Source organism: Egretta garzetta, unplaced genomic scaffold (assembly GCF_000687185.1).
Source record: "Egretta garzetta isolate BGI_Z169 unplaced genomic scaffold, ASM68718v1 scaffold441, whole genome shotgun sequence".
Lineage (NCBI taxonomy): Eukaryota > Metazoa > Chordata > Aves > Pelecaniformes > Ardeidae > Egretta > Egretta garzetta.
Window position 1 is genome coordinate 154,143 of NW_009258757.1, and position 20,781 is coordinate 174,923.

General features: G+C 37.5%; 1 protein-coding gene across 4 annotated transcripts in view; it reads right to left on the reverse strand.

Annotated features, from left to right (window-relative positions):
• Positions 1–20,781, reverse strand: part of PTK2 (protein tyrosine kinase 2) — a 233,240-nt gene that overhangs the window by 41,062 nt on the left and 171,397 nt on the right. For all 4 annotated transcript variants that reach the window (XM_035888979.1, XM_035888978.1, XM_035888980.1 and 1 more), the window contains 5 exons: positions 13,830–13,886; positions 11,190–11,287; positions 6,618–6,702; positions 2,981–3,081; positions 1,566–1,681 (listed from right to left, as the gene is read on the reverse strand). In XM_035888979.1, the coding sequence (XP_035744872.1) occupies positions 1,566–1,681; positions 2,981–3,081; positions 6,618–6,702; positions 11,190–11,287; positions 13,830–13,886 (457 nt within the window). The remainder of the gene's footprint in view (positions 1–1,565; positions 1,682–2,980; positions 3,082–6,617; positions 6,703–11,189; positions 11,288–13,829; positions 13,887–20,781) is intronic.

Here is a 20,781-nt window from a genome sequence, read left to right on the forward strand (position 1 = left end):
GCGACCATCCAGCCAGTTCCTTATCCACTGAACAGTCCACCCATCAAATCCATAGCTCTCCAATTTAGAGAGAAGGATGTTGTGGGGGACCGTGTCAAAGGCTTTGCAGAAGTCCAGATAGATGACGTCTGTTGGTTTTCCCTTGTCCACTGATGCTGTCACTCCATCATAGAAAGCCACTAGGTTCGTCAGGCAGGACTTGCCCTTGGTGAAGCCATGCTGGCTATCTCAAATTACCTCCCTGGCCTCCATGTGCCTTAGCATAGCTTCTAGGAGGATCTGTTCCATGATCTTCCCAGGCACAGAGGTGAGGCTGACAGGTCGGTAGTTCCCGGGGTCTTACTTTCTACCCTTTTTGAAAATGGGCACAATGTTTCCCTTTTTCCAATGACCAGGGACTTCACCTGCCTGCCATGACTTTTCAAATATCATGGAGAGGGGCTTGGCGACTACATTGGCCAATTCCCTCAGGACTCTGGGATGCGTAAGTTGTATTTTGAAATTTTATTGCTAGAGTTAAAATAAACAGCTACTTGGCCAAAATTCAACTATCTGTAACAATCGTAAGGGCCTTTTATTTACAATGTTTTTATATACATATCTATGTATATATCCATACCCAATACTTACATATACATGTGTTTGTATGTACAATATAGAATCATAGGAAGTTTTGGGTTGGAAGGGACCCCTAGAGGTCATCTAGTCCAACCCCCCTGCAGTGAGCAGGGACATTGCTAACTAGATCAGGTTGCTCAGAGCCCTGCCCAACCTGGTCTTGAATGTTTCCAGGGATGGGGCCTTCACTACCTATCTGGGTCACCTGTTCCATTGTATATCCAACACATATATAGAATTTGAACCTAGGTATTTAAACACAAATAAAACACTCAAATTCAAAATGAAATGGTACAACTGCAGTGCTGTGAACTTTTAATTGTATGCAGTAAGTGGCTAAAGTCAGTCTCTTCTCCTTAGAAAGCTCATACCCAAATTCAAGGGAATAAAGTTCAAAACACACCTAGAAGGAAATTTAGGTTTACTTTCCGGTTAAGCAAGTACTTGTATTTTATGAATATTTTGTTTTCCCTGTTCTTTACTTAAGAAGCTGCCCCTTGTTTTGTTTTTCTGTATTTGGAAGATTAGAGCTTTAAAAAATATTGCAACCACAAAGCAACAACTCAGCTGAAATCTATTCTGACTAAAATCTGGTGCCATATCCGAGTCAATCTCTGAGTAGGCCAGCAGGTGTCACCCTTGAAAAGGGTGTCACTGTGGTGATAGCGTCCGAAAAAATGACGTATGGAGACTCGGCATGGAGGTAAGCAGATTTTAGGAGTTGCTACACATTCATCATAAGTCAAGGAAAAGAAATAGAAAAAGAAGGCTTCAAAGACTCCAACTATGTGTTGTAAGCATTTTGTCTTCACTTGAGCAAGTGTATCTGATAGCCAGAATACTGCCAGTCAAAAATCTGGAAAACTAGGACACCCCCTATTCCCTAAAATTTCAAGCAGTTACATATAAAAATACACACGTACACATACATACGTATAAAATCTTACCTATGTACAAATCTTTTGCTCTCTAAGTAGGCAAGTGCTGTGCTCAGCTGGTAAGCATAGAGTATCAGAGAGGCAAGATCCAAGCTGTATTTTCTTACTTGCAAAAACGATCTCAACTTTTTGCACAAAGAAGGGGAAAAAAAAAAAGGGAAGAAGTTAGGACACAAAAATACCCTGCAAATTTAACACAGCTTATCTCAAGTTGTCAAGTTTACATGAGAATCAGTGGGCATCCTTAAGACTGGATGAGAAAAGAAAATCACTTGCCATAAAGAAATTTGACTCTGGGTTAAATTCAGGAGGTTTTTCTACATGAAAACTGTATGCCAAAAAACCAAAACCCAACCAAACAAACCCCAAAACCCTGTGCATTGCTTTCAGGCTCCTTTTGAAGACTGAGAGCGTACACTGCTGCTGTTCCAGAGTAAAGCACTCCTGGACGTTTTTTATGCATTCTTCCCTTCAGAACTGCGCGCTGTTTTGGTCTAAATAATTTCAGAACAAACCAGTACATGGCCAATCTGAACACTGATTAGTTCAGTATTGTTTTGGAAGCATTCATTTTAATCTACATTTGCTAAAATGACTGGATTTAGCTTAGAGTAGCCACTATCAGTACAGAATTTTTATAAGCTATATTCCTAGTATAAGGCAGTTAGTACCTAATGGAAAGTGGCACTAGAGTCTACTTATAAATTAAAACAAGGTTTTGAAAAGTGATTTGGGCACTGAAAAGGAAATCTGTCATTTTTTGACAGAAAATTACTTCTCCACTACAGGTTTTTCTGCCTTTTTTTTTTCTTGGACAACATAATGCATTTGATAATTACAATGACTATCTTACAATGCAGTATGAAATATCGTTTCAGCTCACATTTTCAGAAACACATAGCTCCAACAAATCAATTACAAAAACTTAGATCTAGTTTTGTTTAAGCCATTCATCCAAAAGACAGAATAATGAGAAAAGTCATCTTATCTAGGGTCCCTGCTGCAGAGACTGTACAGGAAAAAAACCTAAGAAATTCAGTGTTCCAAGAGAAAATGCAGTATTACTCAGGAAGAACAAAAGATGTACCCACATAATTTCACTTCTAGAAGGTATGTCTGCAAATGCTGTTTAAATGATTTTGCATTATCATCATCTTGACACAGGTCATGCTCTCACCCTGGAACAGCACTTGAAGTTCTCTGAAAACTATGACTAAATCACGTTGGTATGAGCTGATGCAGTTGCCTCAGTGGAGGAGTTAGGTCAAATTCTGTCACTCCTGTCCATATTTCTACAAACAAGTATATCACGTTTGAGGACAGGGCCTTTGCGTTAGGACCGAGAAGTGATTTTTTCAGCCTTTTGTAAAGGTATCTGTGAGCTAAAAGAGAGAAGACCAAAGTTACACAAGGATTTTTCATACCTCTCCGAGGGTACAGAGCTCCATGATTATCCAAACTGGATTTTCTGTAATAACTCCAATGAGCTTCACAATGTGAGGATGATCAAACTGACGCATTGTTACTAAAAGGAAAAGAAACAAATCGGTGTGTTACATAGAACTTTTTTTTTAAAATAAAAAAAAAAAGTCAGCTAAGAAGCATTTATTCTATGACCAGAAAGTATAATCACAATTCTGCAGGACTTGAAACAACTGCTTGCAAGCAGCAATGTCTGGCCATTTAATGTTCTGCAGGCAGTATGAAACACTGCTTGCTTTAGTGGTAATGTTCTCCACTCACAAAAAGTAAACTGCTGTGGAAGGTGGAAGTCAAGTCAGGCGCTCTGGCTCTTCTGCCCTGGTTGAACATAACGTAAGTTAATATAACGACCTATCGATCCAGTGCATGACCAAGTAACCTGTGCCTTTCTACTGGAAAAGGAGGAAGGAAAAAACAGTATGTGCAGTCTAGTATCTGGAAAAAACGTTTCAGTTTATGACATAAACAGAAATCTCATTTAATGATTATGTTCACATCTCATTTTATTTTCCATGGACTTAATTAACTTTTCAGTGTCAGCAGTGACAATATATTTTATATATAAGTCATGGAAATACAGAATGGTTTGTGTTGGAAGGGACCTTAAAGATCATCTCATTCCACCGCCCCTGCCATGGGCAGGCACACCTTCTATTAGATCAGGTTGCTCAAAGCCCCGTCCAACCTGGCCTTGAACACTTCCAGGGAGGGAACATCCACAGCTTCTCTGGGCAAACTCTTCCAGTGTCTTACCACCCTCACAGTAAAAGAATTGCTTCCTAATATCTAATCTAGATCTGCTCTCTTTCAGTTTAAAACCATTATGCCTTGTCCTATGATCAGACTCCTAGATAAAGAGTCCCTTCCCCATCTTTCCTGTCAACGCCCTTTAAGTACTGGAAGGCCACTGTAGGGTCTCCCCAGAGCCTTCTCTTCTCCAGGCTGAACCACCCCAACTCTCTCAGCCTGTTCTTAAGCTCCTCTTGTGACATGGCCACTTGCTTGAAGAGGTTCTCTAGCTGGGTATGCTTGTACCCATGACATCCACCTCTGTCTTTGGTCCCTACGGGGACTTCCAGGTTCTGGAGTTCCATGCAACTTTGGGTCTGGGCAGCTCTTTCAGTTCTCAGGGCATCAAACTGGGTGTAAGGGTCCACATAGGGACACATTAGGCAAGAATAAAACCCACTATCTTTGGGCTTTTAATTAATTACAAGCTAAAACCAGAGCATGTTTTTGGATTCCTATTCTGATGAGCTCTGAATTTTACTTCTGTATGCTGGTACACAGCAGCCGTATAACCAACATATCTTGCAACACTACAAACCCTAAGAAAAATCCTCAGACAACACTGTTTAGAAGACCTTTTGTTATAATAGGTCAATAACATATTTTCCTGCAAAGAAACTTGTATGGGCAAATGTAAGATAACATATTCTTTAAAATATTAATGTGTTATGAATAATACAGCAAAAGAATCAGTAAAACATCCCTATCCATGACATAGCTTACAGCATTAATAAAAATGAATAAATAATGTGGTGAAATGTCAAATAGGCAATATCAACTGTTAATATACTACACAGAATTGAAGCTACATTCCTAAATCATTCAACTCCCCTCTTCCCTTCTGAAGTAAATGGACTTTCAGAGAGGGACGCTATTTCTGATGCCTCAAAAATGTATGCATTGCTAAACTAGTTTGTCTGACCCCAATGTTAGCATTAAAATCGCGGTAAATAAAGTGTATATTCCAAACAAACCCCAATTATTTAGCTTTAGGGTTCTCTTGTGCTCATCTAATTCAAGGCAATTTCTAATGTTTTATAACATGGAAATGTTGCTTCGTTGATGCAAAAATGAAGCAGGAATATAGTTTTTATTATCAAAGCAATGGAAAGGCAGTTAACACAAATACTTTTATACCAGTTTTAAACATAAAATACTCCACCTTTGGAAAGTACTTCCCAGAAATTAATTCAATCAATGTTAGCTGACAAACTTACAAATTCAGAAATGTAAGTGGAGTTGTTATATCATTTCACCATCCAGCTTCTAGAGGTAAGAGGAATGAACTACTTGCAGAAAGGAGCAATTGACCAAAGCCAGTGGAAGATCAATAAAAATCTCCCCAAATCAGGTGGTTTGTATTTTATCATATACAAATGCATTAATAGCAATAGTAGCAGCAATAGCAATAATAACAACAACAACAATAATAATAATTTTTAATCTACATTTTAGGCTGAGGTGTTTCTCCTTGCAAGAATCAACACTAAATCTTTTCAGCATTGAAAACTCCACAAGCAAACAACTAAAACCCCCAAATATTTTAATATTCCTAAAATTAAAATATTAGGAGATAAATTTCTTAATTCAGTGAAATAACCAACTCTGCCTCTCCAGATGTTGCATTTGGGTCTTTTGAAGAGAGCTCTTAAAAACCAGAAGGCAGTTATCTTCTGAGAGAGTTTGCAATCTGAACGCAAACAAGAGAAAGGTAACAGATGGGAATTAAAATTTTAAAAAAAGAAAGAAGAAATGGCAAAACTATTAAATCAAAATTGAAAAGCACTATTTATCTGTCTACTACGTTGGCATTTCCTAATCTGTCAAGCTCAAAGCATAATAAGGAGCATTCAATGAGCAATTATTTTCTACATTGTTAAGAGACAGCAGCCTACCTTTGACTGCCAAGTTATTACTATAAGCAACGGTATTTACTTTTCCAACAGCTAGAAATGTAATGGAAAAAATTATAGTAATTTAAGAAAAATCTGTCATCCAAAAATAAGAAGCCATTAGCTACAAACACAGATTTTCTGAACGATTAGAAAAAAATCCTTGAACAAAGGAATAGTGAATAAAAGTATACTGTAACATCTGGCCATAACCGAATAATTTATTGATATAATACAACACTTTTATGAGATTTACAGCTATACAATAGCAGAGGATAATAGGCAAAAATTAAGGCTTAAGTCACATATCTTAATTTGCTTACAAAACCAAACAGTAGAGAAATCGGTAACTACAACATTCTTATAGAAGTTGTCCGTTAGTACGCAATGAAAAGCTTTCCTCCACGTATCAAATGTGCTGTTTGGGGAACGCAGTAGTTGTGGGCAATTATTTAGAAAACTGGATTATTCCATCCCTATTTTTAATTTTGAATTTTCAAAACAGATCTCTCCTAGACATACCAATTTAGCAATTTTGTTAACAACCACCTGACTTTCTGAAGTAATACAGTGAATATGTTGTTGCTTTTTTTTTTAATTCACTAAGGAGAAAGAAGGAAATAGAGGATCAGATCTCTAATTTCAAAACTGGTTCTGAAGCCTTACAAGAGTCAGACATCACTGATCCAACTTAGAAAATCAAAGAACCCAAGTATAATCATGGGCAACACAAGGACGTAAAGCAGCCTTCCTGGCACATACTTCAGGAGAGGAAAAGGTCATGCAATACATTAATAAAAGATTTATATTAGTATCAAAAGTTTCTGGCGCAGACAGCTGCAGCCTTTGCAAGGACCAGTTACAGAAGCTAACCCAAAATAAGTATTTTAATACTCACAGGCTTCTTGTAAGAATTTTTCTCTAACGCTGTCTGAGGTGCAGTTTTTACATGTTTTGATTGCAACTGCCATAGCTGGATTTTCCTGAAAGACATTATTAAGAAATAACTGAAATACAGCCCACCAAATAAAGCCCACCAAAAAAGTCCTTTAAAATTCTAGCAAAACTTCTTCAGAGAAAATTACTTTCAACTAGATATAGTTAATAGTAGATATAAATACTAGATAAAAAATATCTTTAATTAAGAAATTACATTTTGAAAAGATTCAATCTTAAAATATTATAATCAAGACAACTGGTGTGCAACATAGACATCTAAAACACCTAGGAAATATTTAATCTGTTTTAAACTATGTTAAATCCTACAAAAATTACGACGAAAGATAGTAAATTTAACTGAATAGTTCTGTAAACTTTTTGCATTATTGAGGATGGTAAACTCTTGACAATACTTAGCAGAAGCAGAGGAAACAAGTAGATATATGCCTAAAAACCACACCTGGCGTATGCAAGCAAGCAACCTGGGAAGCCAAATAAAGGACTTCTTGTGGCTCTTGCAGAGCAAAGACTGGCTATAAATTTGAACTCAAACTACAAAGGAGAGTAAAATAAAGATTTTACATATTAGCTTCACACTCAAGTCTATCAAGGGCTTAAAACCAAGGTAAACAGAACACATGTAGTCAAAACCAGAAACAGATTTTACCATCTGATTGCTTATCCTCTGAATACTGAAAAACGAGAAGCACTGAGAAAGCCCAAAGGAGGCCTCTGGGTTCAGGCCACGTCTGTCATCTCCTCTTGCTTTGGTGTGTTTTACAAATGCCCTTTCCATAAGTTACAGACAGCAGAGAGAAGCTGCAAGTGGTTTTCTCCTGAAAAGAAGCTCTAGGTGTTCGAGCTTCACCAGTATTCAAAATGCCACGACTTACTCAGAAAATAGTATTTTTACAACATGGCGTATCCCCACAGTAGCAGGCAGTGCTCGGAAGATGGCACTCATACAAGTTCTCAATGGGTCGAAAGCAACTCAAGTGTTTTACAATTAAGCTCCTACATTAGGTACAGGCCTGCTCAAGGACTAAGTACACCTCCCTTCCAACTGGGAAATTGGGAATTGTGCATTGTTTAATGGGAAGATTACAAATGAACCTTTCCCTGAGAGGCTACAGGGTTGATGTATTTAAGTTGTTTTTAAGGCCAGTCAGAGCTGAAGATTCACAGACTTATGTTCTAGGTCTGCTCAAACTTGCTCTATTTTAAATTGATTTTTACAGACAAACATTATCAGAATTAGAATAATATTTCTATTTTCCAGGCTTAAATGTCTATATTCTGTGTTACTCAAAACATAGCTCTTGAAGTTGACTTTGCAGGAAAGTATTTATTAGAACCTTCTCCAATACATAAACACAGCCATGAACTGACTGAAAAACTGGTGGTAAATGAAGATGATTTTATTCCCTTCTGAAGTCAGGATTCAGCAATCAGCACCCCTGGAGGCAGCCAGACCAATCCCTCTCCTGGTGTTACAGACAGGGTTATTGAAATATCTCATAACCAACATCAGTGTTGAAAGGATCTGGACAGGCTGGATCAATGGGCTGAGGCCAACTATATGAAGTTCAATAAGGCCAAGGGACGGGTCCTGCACTTTGGTCACAACAACCCCATACAACACTACAGGCTTGGGAATGTACTGGGCTCTGGTGAGGCCGCCCCTCAAATGCTGTATTCAGTGTTGGGCCCCTCACTACAAGAAAGACGTTGCGTTGCTGGAGCATGTCCAGAGGAGAGCAACAAAGCTGGTGAGGGGTCTGGAGCACAGGGCTTAGGAGGAGCAGCTGAGGGAGCTGGGGTTGTTCAGCCTGGAGAAGAGGAGGCTGAGGGGGAGACCTCATCGCCCTCTACAACTACCTGACAGGAGGCTGTAGCGAGGTGGGGGTCGGCCTCTTCTCCCTGGTAACGGGCAGTAGGATGACGGGAAATGGCCTCAAGTTGGGCCAGGGCAGGTTTCGATTGGACGTTAGGAAAAATTTCTTCACAGAAAGTCAAGCATTGGAACAGGCTGCTCAGGGAAGTGGTTGAGTCCTCATCCCTGGAGGTATTTAAAAGATGGGCAGATGTGGTGCTCAGGGACACGGTTTAGTGGTGGGATGGCAGGGTTAGGTTAATGGTTGGACTTGATGATCTTAAAGGTCTTTTCCAACCTAAATGATTCTATGATTCTATGAAAGGAAGAGTTTCAGTGTCTGCAACTAGCAAAGATGCCAGACATTTTGCAGAATAAATACAGAAAAAGGCCTGAGGGTGGTAAAACACTGGAAGAGGGTGGTAAAACACTAGAACGGGTTGCCCAGAGAGGTAGTGGAGGCCCCATCCCTGGAAACATTCAAGACCAGGTTGGATGGGGCTCTGAGCAACCTGATCTGGTTAAAGGTGTCCCTGCTCACTGCAGGGGGGTTGGACTTGATGACCTCTAGGGGTCCCTTCCAACCCAAAACATTCTATGATTCTATGAACATGGTTTTGATGAGGTTTTTGTTTCGGATAAAACAGCAAGGATGTATCAGACTGGCACCAGTTTATGTACTGAGCAGCAACACTATTTTAAATTACACTTTTGCATTAATCCCACAGTAAGTCCGCCTTTAAAGACAGTCTTATTTGAATTGCTTACATCGAGCAGTAGGATGCTATGTGTATACATACATTTTCCATTCAGTATCCCATAAATACAGAGTGGTTGGGGTATTTCAGCAATACCTAGTAGTAAGCAGCATTCGAGAAGAGGTGGATGCCGCAGTCACTAGAATAAAAACTTTGCAAGTGCAATGAACAGGGATAAATGAGATTTTTCAGATTCAAATTTGAGCTAGCAGAACAAGAGGCCAGAAATCTTCCCTATTTTTTTGCATGCAAGCTGAATATACGTAAGGATGGAAATGCGATCATGTTATTGTAATTAATCTTAAAATAGATAATATTGTTAAGATTTCCTCCAAAAGTTTAAATTACACCCTGTGACTAGTACATTAATATTTAATGATAATACCTTTTTTGTTTTCACATCACATATTCAAGTGTCTTAAATATAGTAAATTTTTTTAATAATCAGCAGGTTGCCATTTAAAGTGCCTATACTAGGTACAGGATGATTATATAAAAATCTGTTTTTCAATTCAAGAAAAAGAACACAGGCAGCATTTTCAAATCAACAGTCCCTAAGAAAAGGGGTCTTTAATTGGTTTTACAGAGCACTAGATTTATCCACTGTGCCCCAAGTTCAGCGAAACACAACTCCTCAAGTACTCCTGCTAACTTGGACAGGATTAAACCTGTCCAAAATAAGGATCTCTCTTAACGCAAAATATATCAGAACTACTTTTCTAAATGAAGATATCAGAACAGACTTCAAATCTGCCTGCAATATATAACATTTATCCTTATGCACTTGCTTCAGTGTTGAATTAAAATTTAGTTATTTAACTCACCGAGCCTAGGACGCTAACCAGCTGTTTCTGGGAAATACCATTTCTGAAGTTAGAACTAGACTGTTGTCTGTGTGAGTTATTACTTCATCTATTGAAAATCCAGACACTTGATGTCTTCAAATGAGAAATAAATCTCCATTTTAAACTTTCACGATTAATTTTATTAGCTTGAAACTGGCTGAAATGAAAGAATTTTACAGCCATCTCTTGTTTTTTTTCCACAAAGTGCATTTTTCATCCATTTAAATGGCAATTTTAATCTTCACGGCTGCAGTCTAGAAAAACACAGAAGCACCAGCCTAAACCAACCTCACTGGTATCACTGAGGTGACCCTTGTATACTGGGGTTTTGCTTGGATCAGTGCCCAAGATTTTTTTTTTATCTTTTCTTTCAGGAAAAAGTAGTAACTTTATAAACATGCAAGTTTCTTCAAGAGAGATGTAGTGAGATGCTCACTGGAGGACAGACACATTTGTTTACCATTACTGTCCATCTGTTGCAGGCTACTGCCCTTCCAGCATACTGGACTAAAATTTCTTCTCTGTATTTCAGCATGTAAGTTAGATCTCTCTTAACACAGTCAGCAGCCTCTGCACTGAATGCTGAACCTAAACCCAAGGCAGGCTGACTAACCATAAATACTGGTTTAAATTTTGGAAAAGGTTCTAAAGCACTGAACGCTCAATAAGGGAGCATGGCTAAAGGGACGTGCGCTTACCATGCTTGGACACACTCAAAATAAAGAAGAAAGGGTACGGTTGGGGTTAAAAGCAATGACTTCTGAGTTGGCCACTGGCTTTGGTATGGTTCTGAATAATTTACTTGGCTCTTTTGATTCCCTTCCTGATCTATTAAAAAATGGGGATATAGGAGCAGAGAAACTACTCTGAAGCTAGTTTCCTATTTATCTGAAACATGGGAAATATTCTCTACGTGCTGATTATTCTGAAAAATAAATTATAAAGTCAATTTTTATTTGTTCCGGAAGACTCAGACCAAGGCATCTAAGGAATACATTTACTTTTCATTGTTTAACTAGAACGGTTTTATTGTTTGTTTCAGAAGTGAGGCTTACCGGACTCATGTAAACTCCTTGGTGTACATCTCCAAATTGTCCTTCACCAATGCAGCGCCCCAGTTCAATTCTCTCCCTTTGAATTTCATAATCTCTGGCTATAAGAATATAATGCACTTAAAATACCAAATTTCTGATGAAGGATAAAGAAATAACCCACAAGATACGAAACTCAAGGTAAGTCACTCAAGTGTCTCACGTATGAATAGCTAAGATTAACATTTGCTGCACACCAACTTACACAAATGCTGTATACACACAGTGGAAACCTCTTAAACAAACGTTTGAATCAAAGCAATGAAAAAGGAATTCTGAAATCTAATTTCCTAAATTAACGACTATGCATTATTTATTCCAATGCAATAGACATAATTGAACCTTTGTTAATTATACCTAGTAAAAGACAAAAAACACAAATAGCCTAGGGCTATACTGATGATATTAAATACAGCCTTAGCACACATCCCTTTATATGTTTAAGAGAACTCCACTATGCGGTATTTTAGATTTTGGAACCATCAAATGAGCCCAGAGAATTTTTAAAGAGGTAACTGCAAGAAAAAAATACAGAAACAAGTGCATGGCAAATAAAGATAAAATGAAAGAGCAAAGTTTTGAGTGCACTACACATCTATCAATGTGTAATTGAAGTAAAACTGATATGTTTTGTGGCGTTATGCAATTTTGTTAAGTTGGTTGTTTAATAGACTGAGAATACTACTGATAAAATGGCTCAATACTTCAGCAAAACATTTAATCAATTGCAATTGAATTACTTCATTTGCAATTTAATTTCTAGCAGACATGGAAAAATATTTCAGGAATAGCAGAAAAGCACATACAGTATATGTTTTCACCTCTACTTGTATTATTCAGAGAAGCAAAATATAATCAACCAGCTTAGGACTTCATGACTGATGATTTTGACTTCATTAACACTACAGAAATAATGTCATCTAGAGCTGGAGAACAAAGTGATAAATGCCTTTTTCATGTCTTTTTTTTTTTAAGTACTGCATTTTCCTCTTTAAAATCCCAAGCTAACTGGTTTAACTATAAATAAATAATGTTTATTAAATGAAAGTGAATAGTAAACTTAAAAATTCCACATCATTCCAAATTGCAAGCATACAGGGATGGGTAAAGGGTCTCCTGTTACCTTCATCTATTCCATAGCTTTCTGCAGTGCAATTAAGAGAAAAATCAAATGCTTACTTAGATATAGTTTCTTAAAATCAAGGCAAGGACAAACATTTTTTAACATTGTTTTAAAAAATGAAGAAATACAGTGATGCAATTTTAAGTTTACATTAGCAGAAGTCACAGGTCTGTTCTTGGGCTCTTTACTGACTCAGCCCTTTGAGAGCTGAACATTTGAGTCCACTTCAATCCAGCAAAGCACTTAAGGAATTTCACTTCAATAGCCCATCTCATGGGCTTTGAATTGAAGGCATACTGAAGCGTTCAGCATCATCCAGGGCTGGGCCCACAAGTAATTACTTCCATAAGAATTTAAATTAAAATATTACGGAAAAAAAAATAAATATAAATAACATTAATATGTTAACAAAAAATAAAGGATATAATTTATCACAGTACTTTCTGATCCTGCAATTATTTTAGTAGAATCCTGTAGTGACTTACTGCAAGACATTCGAAACACATTGTTTATTTCTGGAAAACATATATTCTTGCTTTTCAAATATTTATGTTCAAATATATATGTTTCTCAAAACATCATATATTCTTGTTTTTCAAATATTTTCCACAGTGGTGGAAACTACGCTGTAAACACTAAAATGATCATGGAACATTCCTGCCACATGGTAAACTCTAGAAATCCTTACATACATTCGCGGTTCTTCAGCAGAACATGGTACCAGTTTAGGGCCATCCTCCCCTCTTACACTAACCAAACCTGATGTTTTTGCAGGTCTGTGTATCAACGAATTGTCTAGTTATAGAGAACCTTGGCTGCCAAAACACAACTGTAATTTCGCAGACAAAATTTTTAAAATCAGACTACTAGACTGCTCATGTTAAATTAGCCTTGACAGTTTAAGATTCTATTATAACTGAAATATGTCATAAGACAAAATCCTTGTGGTGGCTAATGCGTCGGTTTTTTTTTTTACTTCAAAGATGAAGACTGAGAAGAACTTTGAATTTTTGTTTTTGTTCCTAACGTCTTTCATCTTTAACAAAATTGCATGTGGTACAGATGACTTTCCTCTATCACGGAATTCAAGAGCAGTGAGTCTGTTATAGAGCAAGGGTGAGATACAGTTAGACAGCAAGACACAGAAGCCTTCCAAATTGTTTGCTCTTATCACAGAGATCTTATCCATTCTTTCTTTAAGTGTTGCATTCAGCATCACAACTAAAAAAAAAAAAAAATCTACATTTTGAGACATAAAAGGAACTTCACTGTGAAGTCACTGACAGCAGTAAAACAGAATTTGGTTTTATTTTCTTCAAAACCTGAACGTGCAAAACACTGAATCGCTGAGTTTTCAAAACATCATAAAGAATATTTTCTTTGCACACATATGACTTAGGGCTGAAACGTTAAGATTCAGTCCCTGCTACACCGAAGAAGTTTTCGGATAGAAAAGTTCCCCAGTTAACTACCGTACTTACTTGATGGCATTGTATACGTATCTTCTTCATCTATAATCTCTGCATAGTCATCTGTCTCTGTAAAGGGAGGAATTGAAGAGTTTCGGGAAAAGCAGATGAAAACAATTCTCCAGAACAACATCTCCAATTTGTCAAGGCTGATATGTCACAACCCCCAACTTCAACATTGCTGGGACGCATTTACAATAGCATGAATAAAACTTGCTCATGCATAATTTATGGTATGATAATGACCTCAGTGCCAATTATACTACGTCACATAGATGCATTGAACAAGGAATAAAAGAAAGATACATTTGTATTCAAAAAAGTTCAGTATCTGTAATTGAAACCCATCTAAACTGTTGACTTAAAAAGAAATTCTTTTTAACAGCAAATTCCAGTAAGGAGAAAACATTATTAATGGATTAAAGTGCTTTACTTTCAATAAAGTGTGAAGAACAGTTTGCTAGTTTTTTATGTCAAACAGGCAGGACAGTCAAGATGTTCCAGGGCAGTGTCTACCAACCGTCAGTGTTGCAAGGTAAGTTATTTTCAATAGCTTTCTAGAGCATAAAGATCTTTTAAGTCACACTCTTGCCTTACACCTGTTTTTCTTGCATTAGTCTGAATTTTCTTCTCATGGACAGTGTTTGAAAACAACCATTTCTCAAAATTTTCTGAAAAAAATGATAACTTATTTCTGTTTAAAACTTATGACTTCTACATTATCTGTTCTCAAAATGCTTTAAATGCTGTCAAGTCCTGTAAGCAAGTCCTTCTCTTGCTCTAAAGAACTTCCAGTGTGCGTAGGTAATTTCCTAAAGGTCAGAGAGATTTCTCCAGGGGTTACAAAACCAGTTCACAACAGTGAGATAATTTTTCACTGCAAGTCTGTTCAATTCTACTCACCGACTTTAAATACATAGAGAGGTTCTCAAAATTGAATAATTTCAAATCCAGTTACGCAGTTTTCATGGTTGGTTTCAGGTGATCATATATTGGACCGCCTCTGAAAGGCATGATTTACACCCCCCCCTTCCCCATCTGCCCTGGGGCATACATATATCCCAACAACTCCCTGGCATTCTTTCTAGAGATAGGGTTTCTGAACAGTGAATGGGACAAAGCCACAGTGAGACTGGAAAGAAGGATGGGATGGATCCCTTTTAGCATCAGCCCTCAGTTCAACCAACTTGAGCCAACTCTGAAACCAGAGCAAGGCTCATAAATATTATACACATACATAAACAAGAGGATTAATTTTCATACAAACTGCGTATTTAACAACCACAGGTTGCCTATACCCCTTGAAGTTCAACACACTTCGGTGAGTAACTGTAGTTTTATGATCCTAACTTTGCACTACTTATGGAATATACCGTGTGTTGTAAAAACAGAATCAGGAAATTCTATGCCATTTTAATTTTTGCTTGGCAATTTCTATTTAGGACACAGCAAAACAGAGTCCTCTAATGAAAATTCAATTAATTATAAAGACAGTGCACAATTCTAAACAGGCAGCATACTCCAATCTCTTTCTTGGTATGTTTTATCCTCTCTACATTATAAACTGATTTTTTTTTGGGTAGAAAATAAGCCCCAGTTTCATCTAAAAAATAAGCATCTGTTTGAAAGAAATCATCAGTGTAACACCAGTGTGATGGGGATAAATCACTCTTCTTCCCTGTAATATTGTGATGAGACATTTTAAACTTTTGTTAGCTGTGATATATATGAACTATTGTTACAAGCTAGTATTCTGAGGATACCAGCAAATTCTCAATCTATGTAAAAAAGTGGACTGAATGAAAAGATATTATAAACATATTTGAGAAGAATTTCAAAAGTTTGAAAATGAGAACTGGTGCCACACTGGTCTTTAAAAAACCAAACCATTTGTCACACTAGACTATGGAACAGTGCTTACAAAATGTGATAAATGGCTTGGCTTGTTCATCTCTCTATTTTAAATTAAGTTAATTCATAATAAAAGTGTGATCAGAGCACTGCAAGGGCACTTTACATGGTTTTGATACCATCCTGAAACTAAAAGGGTCTTCAGTAGCTAATCCAAATAAATTAATTGTATGCAGTTCATTAAACAAATATTTTACAATGATGTGCTCAAAGTGTTCTGCCATGGAGATAACTGACTTCTCTCACATGCAGTCTTTACCCCACAATTAGAGTCATGTAGTATGAGACTACTACAAAGTCTGCTAAGACTATGACTATGTTTGCTAAGAGATATTCCAGAACCCACGCGGAGTCTAAAGCAAAACTCAGCTGGGCAAGGCTTTGCAGGCTGCTTTACAAAGAAGGGCGTGCTACAGCAGTCTCAGGAGCTACACATGCACAACAAAGCAGCGATTCCAGGAGACATTCTATCATCAAGGCCTTTGCTAAGTCTAGAAAAACTAAGATTTAAAAATATTGCTTGTTCCTGCTGCTCTCGCACATTTTAAAGTCAGCACTGAACCGTTGCACCTGCTGGTCAACCCCAGATTCTTCTAGACGGAAAACCAAATAGGTTGCTTTTGGACAAAGATATGATGTTGGTGGTACAGGTGAGTGAGCCAATCTGAGCTTTAATAAACCTGAATACACTTATTAAACAGTAGGAAAAAACCATCCTAGGATATTAAATCCATAATAGCTAATCTATGATCTTAACCACCTGTTTGAAATTTCTCTTTTCATTATTTTTTTCCCATTTATCAGAGCCTGTAGTTTATAAAATATAAGCGCCAATAAAAAGCCATATAGGGTTAGTATCTGAAATACGACTTCTGAATTTAGGAGAGAAAAAAATGTCCTTTGAGGCTTTAATGTTTAAGGATGAAAATTGGGGTAGTATTATCTTTGATTTATATCTGAAGAAGAGAAAGGAGATGAAAAGTTATACACCTCCTTTACATTTTACTGAGAGGAAGGCCACAAGATGTTATCTCTATTTCTTCTTATCGCCTTCCTTTGTATACTGCTTTTTATGCACTTTTAATACCTCCTACTTATAAGAATAAAGATACATATACCAGCAGTAGTACCAGTTTGATTTTTCTCAACATCAGACAGAATCCTTTAAAAAAATAGCTGAAAACCTCTTCAAAAAAAATACAAACAAAACCCAGCTTGTTTTCAGAGGCTAGCGAGTCAATATTTTCTAGAAAAAAAGGTTTATAAAGTCTGGAGAAGTTACGTATTTTGTAGTAAGTTTCAAAGTTTTGAAGAAAAATACTAAAATCTGTCTTTAAAATTAGCAGTTGGAGTAGCTGAAACCTTGTTAATATTTCATCTATTCAAGCTACATTAATCTATCTTGTACAGCTTCTTTTAATGCAAGGAGCAGTAGCGGACTACAGAGTGCTTTAATGCTACCAAGCCTTTAAAGCATCACTTAGCAGACTCATTTCTCACCTTACATCCATTGATCTCACCCACTGACCAAAAAAACCACAACCATTTCAATCAAACTGCATGGACACTCTTGCAAACCTATAAACCTTCTTTGCATCATGCCAGAACTCTCATTGCAAACGCATGCAATATCGCATCCCCGTGTGTTTGAAACAGTTTTTTTCCTTTTTCAATTCCAGTTTAGCAGAAAGCGTTAGTTGCACAGCCCATAAAGTACAACATTTGCTGTGCCATGGCCAAGGCAGACTGCTTTTTAATACTAAAATCTGTATAAAATTTATTACTGAAATGTGCATTAAGTGGTATATGGATATAAGAGTTGCATATTGCACGTTAGTAACACACAGACTAGAAAACATATTACCGTCCCCACTAATTTCATCTGCAGATCCAGGTGGCATGCAAGGAAAGAGAAAAACAGAGGGGAAGAGAGAAGGGACAGAGAAGGGGGAGGGGAAAATATACTATTAAATTCATGAGTAATCCAAAAGTATTCAGACTGCAGTTATATTATATACCTGACTCAAGAGAAACCAGAAAAGTAGCAGAATTTAAGACTTCTCACCTAAAACCCAAGGGACAAAGATATGTTCTAAGAAGCTTGTACGATGAAACAGAGTTAATGACTTTCAAACACAAATTTACACAAAAATTAGATTTGGAAGTGGAAATATTTTAATGCATTGTTAAGAAACGCCAATTTCTAGTTCAAGTCAATACTTCACTACAAAATAGACCTCCTACAGCCAGATGAGGCAGTTCAATTTGACTTCTCACACACACTTATGACTTTGGATGACTAGAGGTGGTGTTCACCCTTTCAAAGGAAATGCACCCCTGTGCTATCGCTAAGACATAAGTAAGAAATGGGACCATCTAAGTATTAATTATCCAGAGCATGTTGCAGTTATACAAAGCTGAAATTTAAATGAGTGGCAAACAGAGCAACTCTACTGGGAAGCTGTTCAAACGAGCACCGTATTCCGCATTTACGGTAGCGGCCCTGTTCCACACCAATACCCACAGCACAAGCTGATGCACTTTAGACATTATTTATAAATAAAAGGAAAAGGAGCATTATTGTTGTAAAGTAATGCACCTATTACTCCAATTCTTCTTACCCCTAACAAAGCCAAACTGGTCCAGACTTAATACTGAATCAGTATGCAGCCAAAAGCATCGCTGTATTCCATATTTAATTCAAAGTGATCTTAGCTGATGCTTATTGTTGCTATTCTATTTCATTCATAAGCATGCTGTATCAGGGGTCCAAGAATGAAGTAAAAAACAGATTACCCAAAACATCCATGGGTATACAGGGTCTGCACAGCTATACAAATGAAATTATTAATATGTTTGCCAATGTAGAATACAATGCTTACAATTAAGTTCCCCATGAAAATGGGGACCAGCAAGTTTGTGACACTGCATGAAAATCCAATTCAACCGGAGGAAAGGGGTAGCCAAAATTTAATTAAATTATTCTTGGAACTCTGTTTACCTGAGGCTAGAGTAGTAAAAAAACAAAAAAACCAACAGTAACTGCATTAGTATATTCAGCTTTTGGGTTAATAAGGCAGCCTATACAAAGAGCAGTGCAGTACCCTTAGGCGGCGGCTCATGGGAACAGAAGACGAAAGGGAGAAAGCGTCTAGCTTTCTTTACTTTATGCTGACAGTGATTGACTCCTTTACAAAGAGGCAAGAAAAGGAAAGAGAAAAACAGAAACAAATTATTTGGAAATAAAAGAAAAGAGACCGGAGAGAACATCTACAATGAATGAACATAAAAGTAAAGGTTTACATTACAATTCTGTATACACAAATGGATATACGAGTGTTGTTGAAACTCTACAGCATATTTGGTATTTTCCTTCAAATTCCTGTCTACAGCAAAGTTAGTCCAATTTTTAAAAGCAAAACTAGAATCTATTAATAAGTCAGCTTTTGACAACTATACAACCATCCATTGACAATGCAAAGAACATCGTCTATCCCAGAAGGGTAACCTGCTTTTGCAAGCGCCCCATCTAAATTCTGATAGACTGTGCTATAGCCAAATCCTGATTTAAGTGGCCGTCACCAGACTTAAACGTGGATGTATTGACCTTCTGAACCCTTAAAAGAAATTAACACAAACCAAGTATTTCACATAGCAGGGTTACATAGAACAAGGAAAAACACAGTTTCTCTGTCCCACTGAAATACAACACTGACTTATTTTATGATCTGAAATCTTGCCACTGGAATTTCATCCCCAGTGCAGACCTGTCTCGCCAATTGGTACTCTGGCTCTCCAAGGATGTCTGGGCGAACGCCCCACGGTACCGTCCTCACTGCCCCCTTTCCTAGTCACCCTACTGCATTTAATTAGCAAAGTGCTTATCAGGAGGAGAGAGATTTTTGAGTAGGAGAAAATACAAAGAAGCCACAATTGATTTCACAAGGTGAGAAAGAAGGACACAAGATGACACTAAGAACCTGAGGATAGCTGCTCCTTTTATTTCTCGTTATCGGTTTGCTCCTCTCGGCTTTCCTCTTTTCTCTCTCTTCTCTAGCTCAGGAAATGTGGGAGGTGGTTTAAAAACCCAGTCAACTGCAAACCCACGTCTTGTTGCTGGTAGGCCTTCCCAGTCAAAACTCAAGAGTGAGGTCTGGCCACCTTGAGTTATACAGGCAGGAGGTACAGGTGTTAAAAGAGAAGCCCAGTACCACAGAAGCAGTGTACTGGCACAGCATACTGGTCAGTGGTGGGAGGAGTGGTGGGAGGAGTGGAGGAAGGGTGGAAAAGGAGAATTACCTTTTAATAAGAATGACTTCACATTTTTCATAAAGTCTGGCAACCTAAGAACCATCAAAGCAGCTATACTTGACACAAAAGCACCATCTTATGCACAGTTGTGCAGGTTTTTTTAGTGGCCAGATTTTGAGGGATAACGTGCACAATTTTTTTAAAGGTGTATTAAGTGTGTTCAATCACTGTCCCACCTGGAGGCTGCATGCTGAATTTCATGCATGCAAATCTAATGGGTAACGCACGACTATGTACAACCCGTTCTTTGCTAAGATGGCAATTTTAATCCAAAGTTAAAACAAGTGGGTGAGATTTATCATTGTATCCTAAACAACAACAACAAAGGACCATTATCAAAACTGCTGGGGTGATTAAACAAACAGAAATCATTTATCAACTGTGAAAATTGACATGTCATTGAAAATGACAGACCATTAATCAGATTCAGTGCTAAAAACCAAGAGAGGTGTAAGGAGAGAACAGTATTATTGAATAAGTTAGTGTATCGGTACTTCCCTCTATACCACATTACTGCACTCCTGGGGATTTATCTTCCTAACACCACATAGCACGATTTTCAGCGCTATCATCCTAACACAAAGCTGACGTAACATTCATAAAAGGCTTTAGACACAGTATGAAAGAAAAGAAAAAAAATACTACAGCTATTTTAAGAGACTACTGAAAAGGTACTGAGATGAGAACAAAGGAATCCAATACTCCGTACTGAAACAGAAGAACAGGTATAGAGTCACTGGAA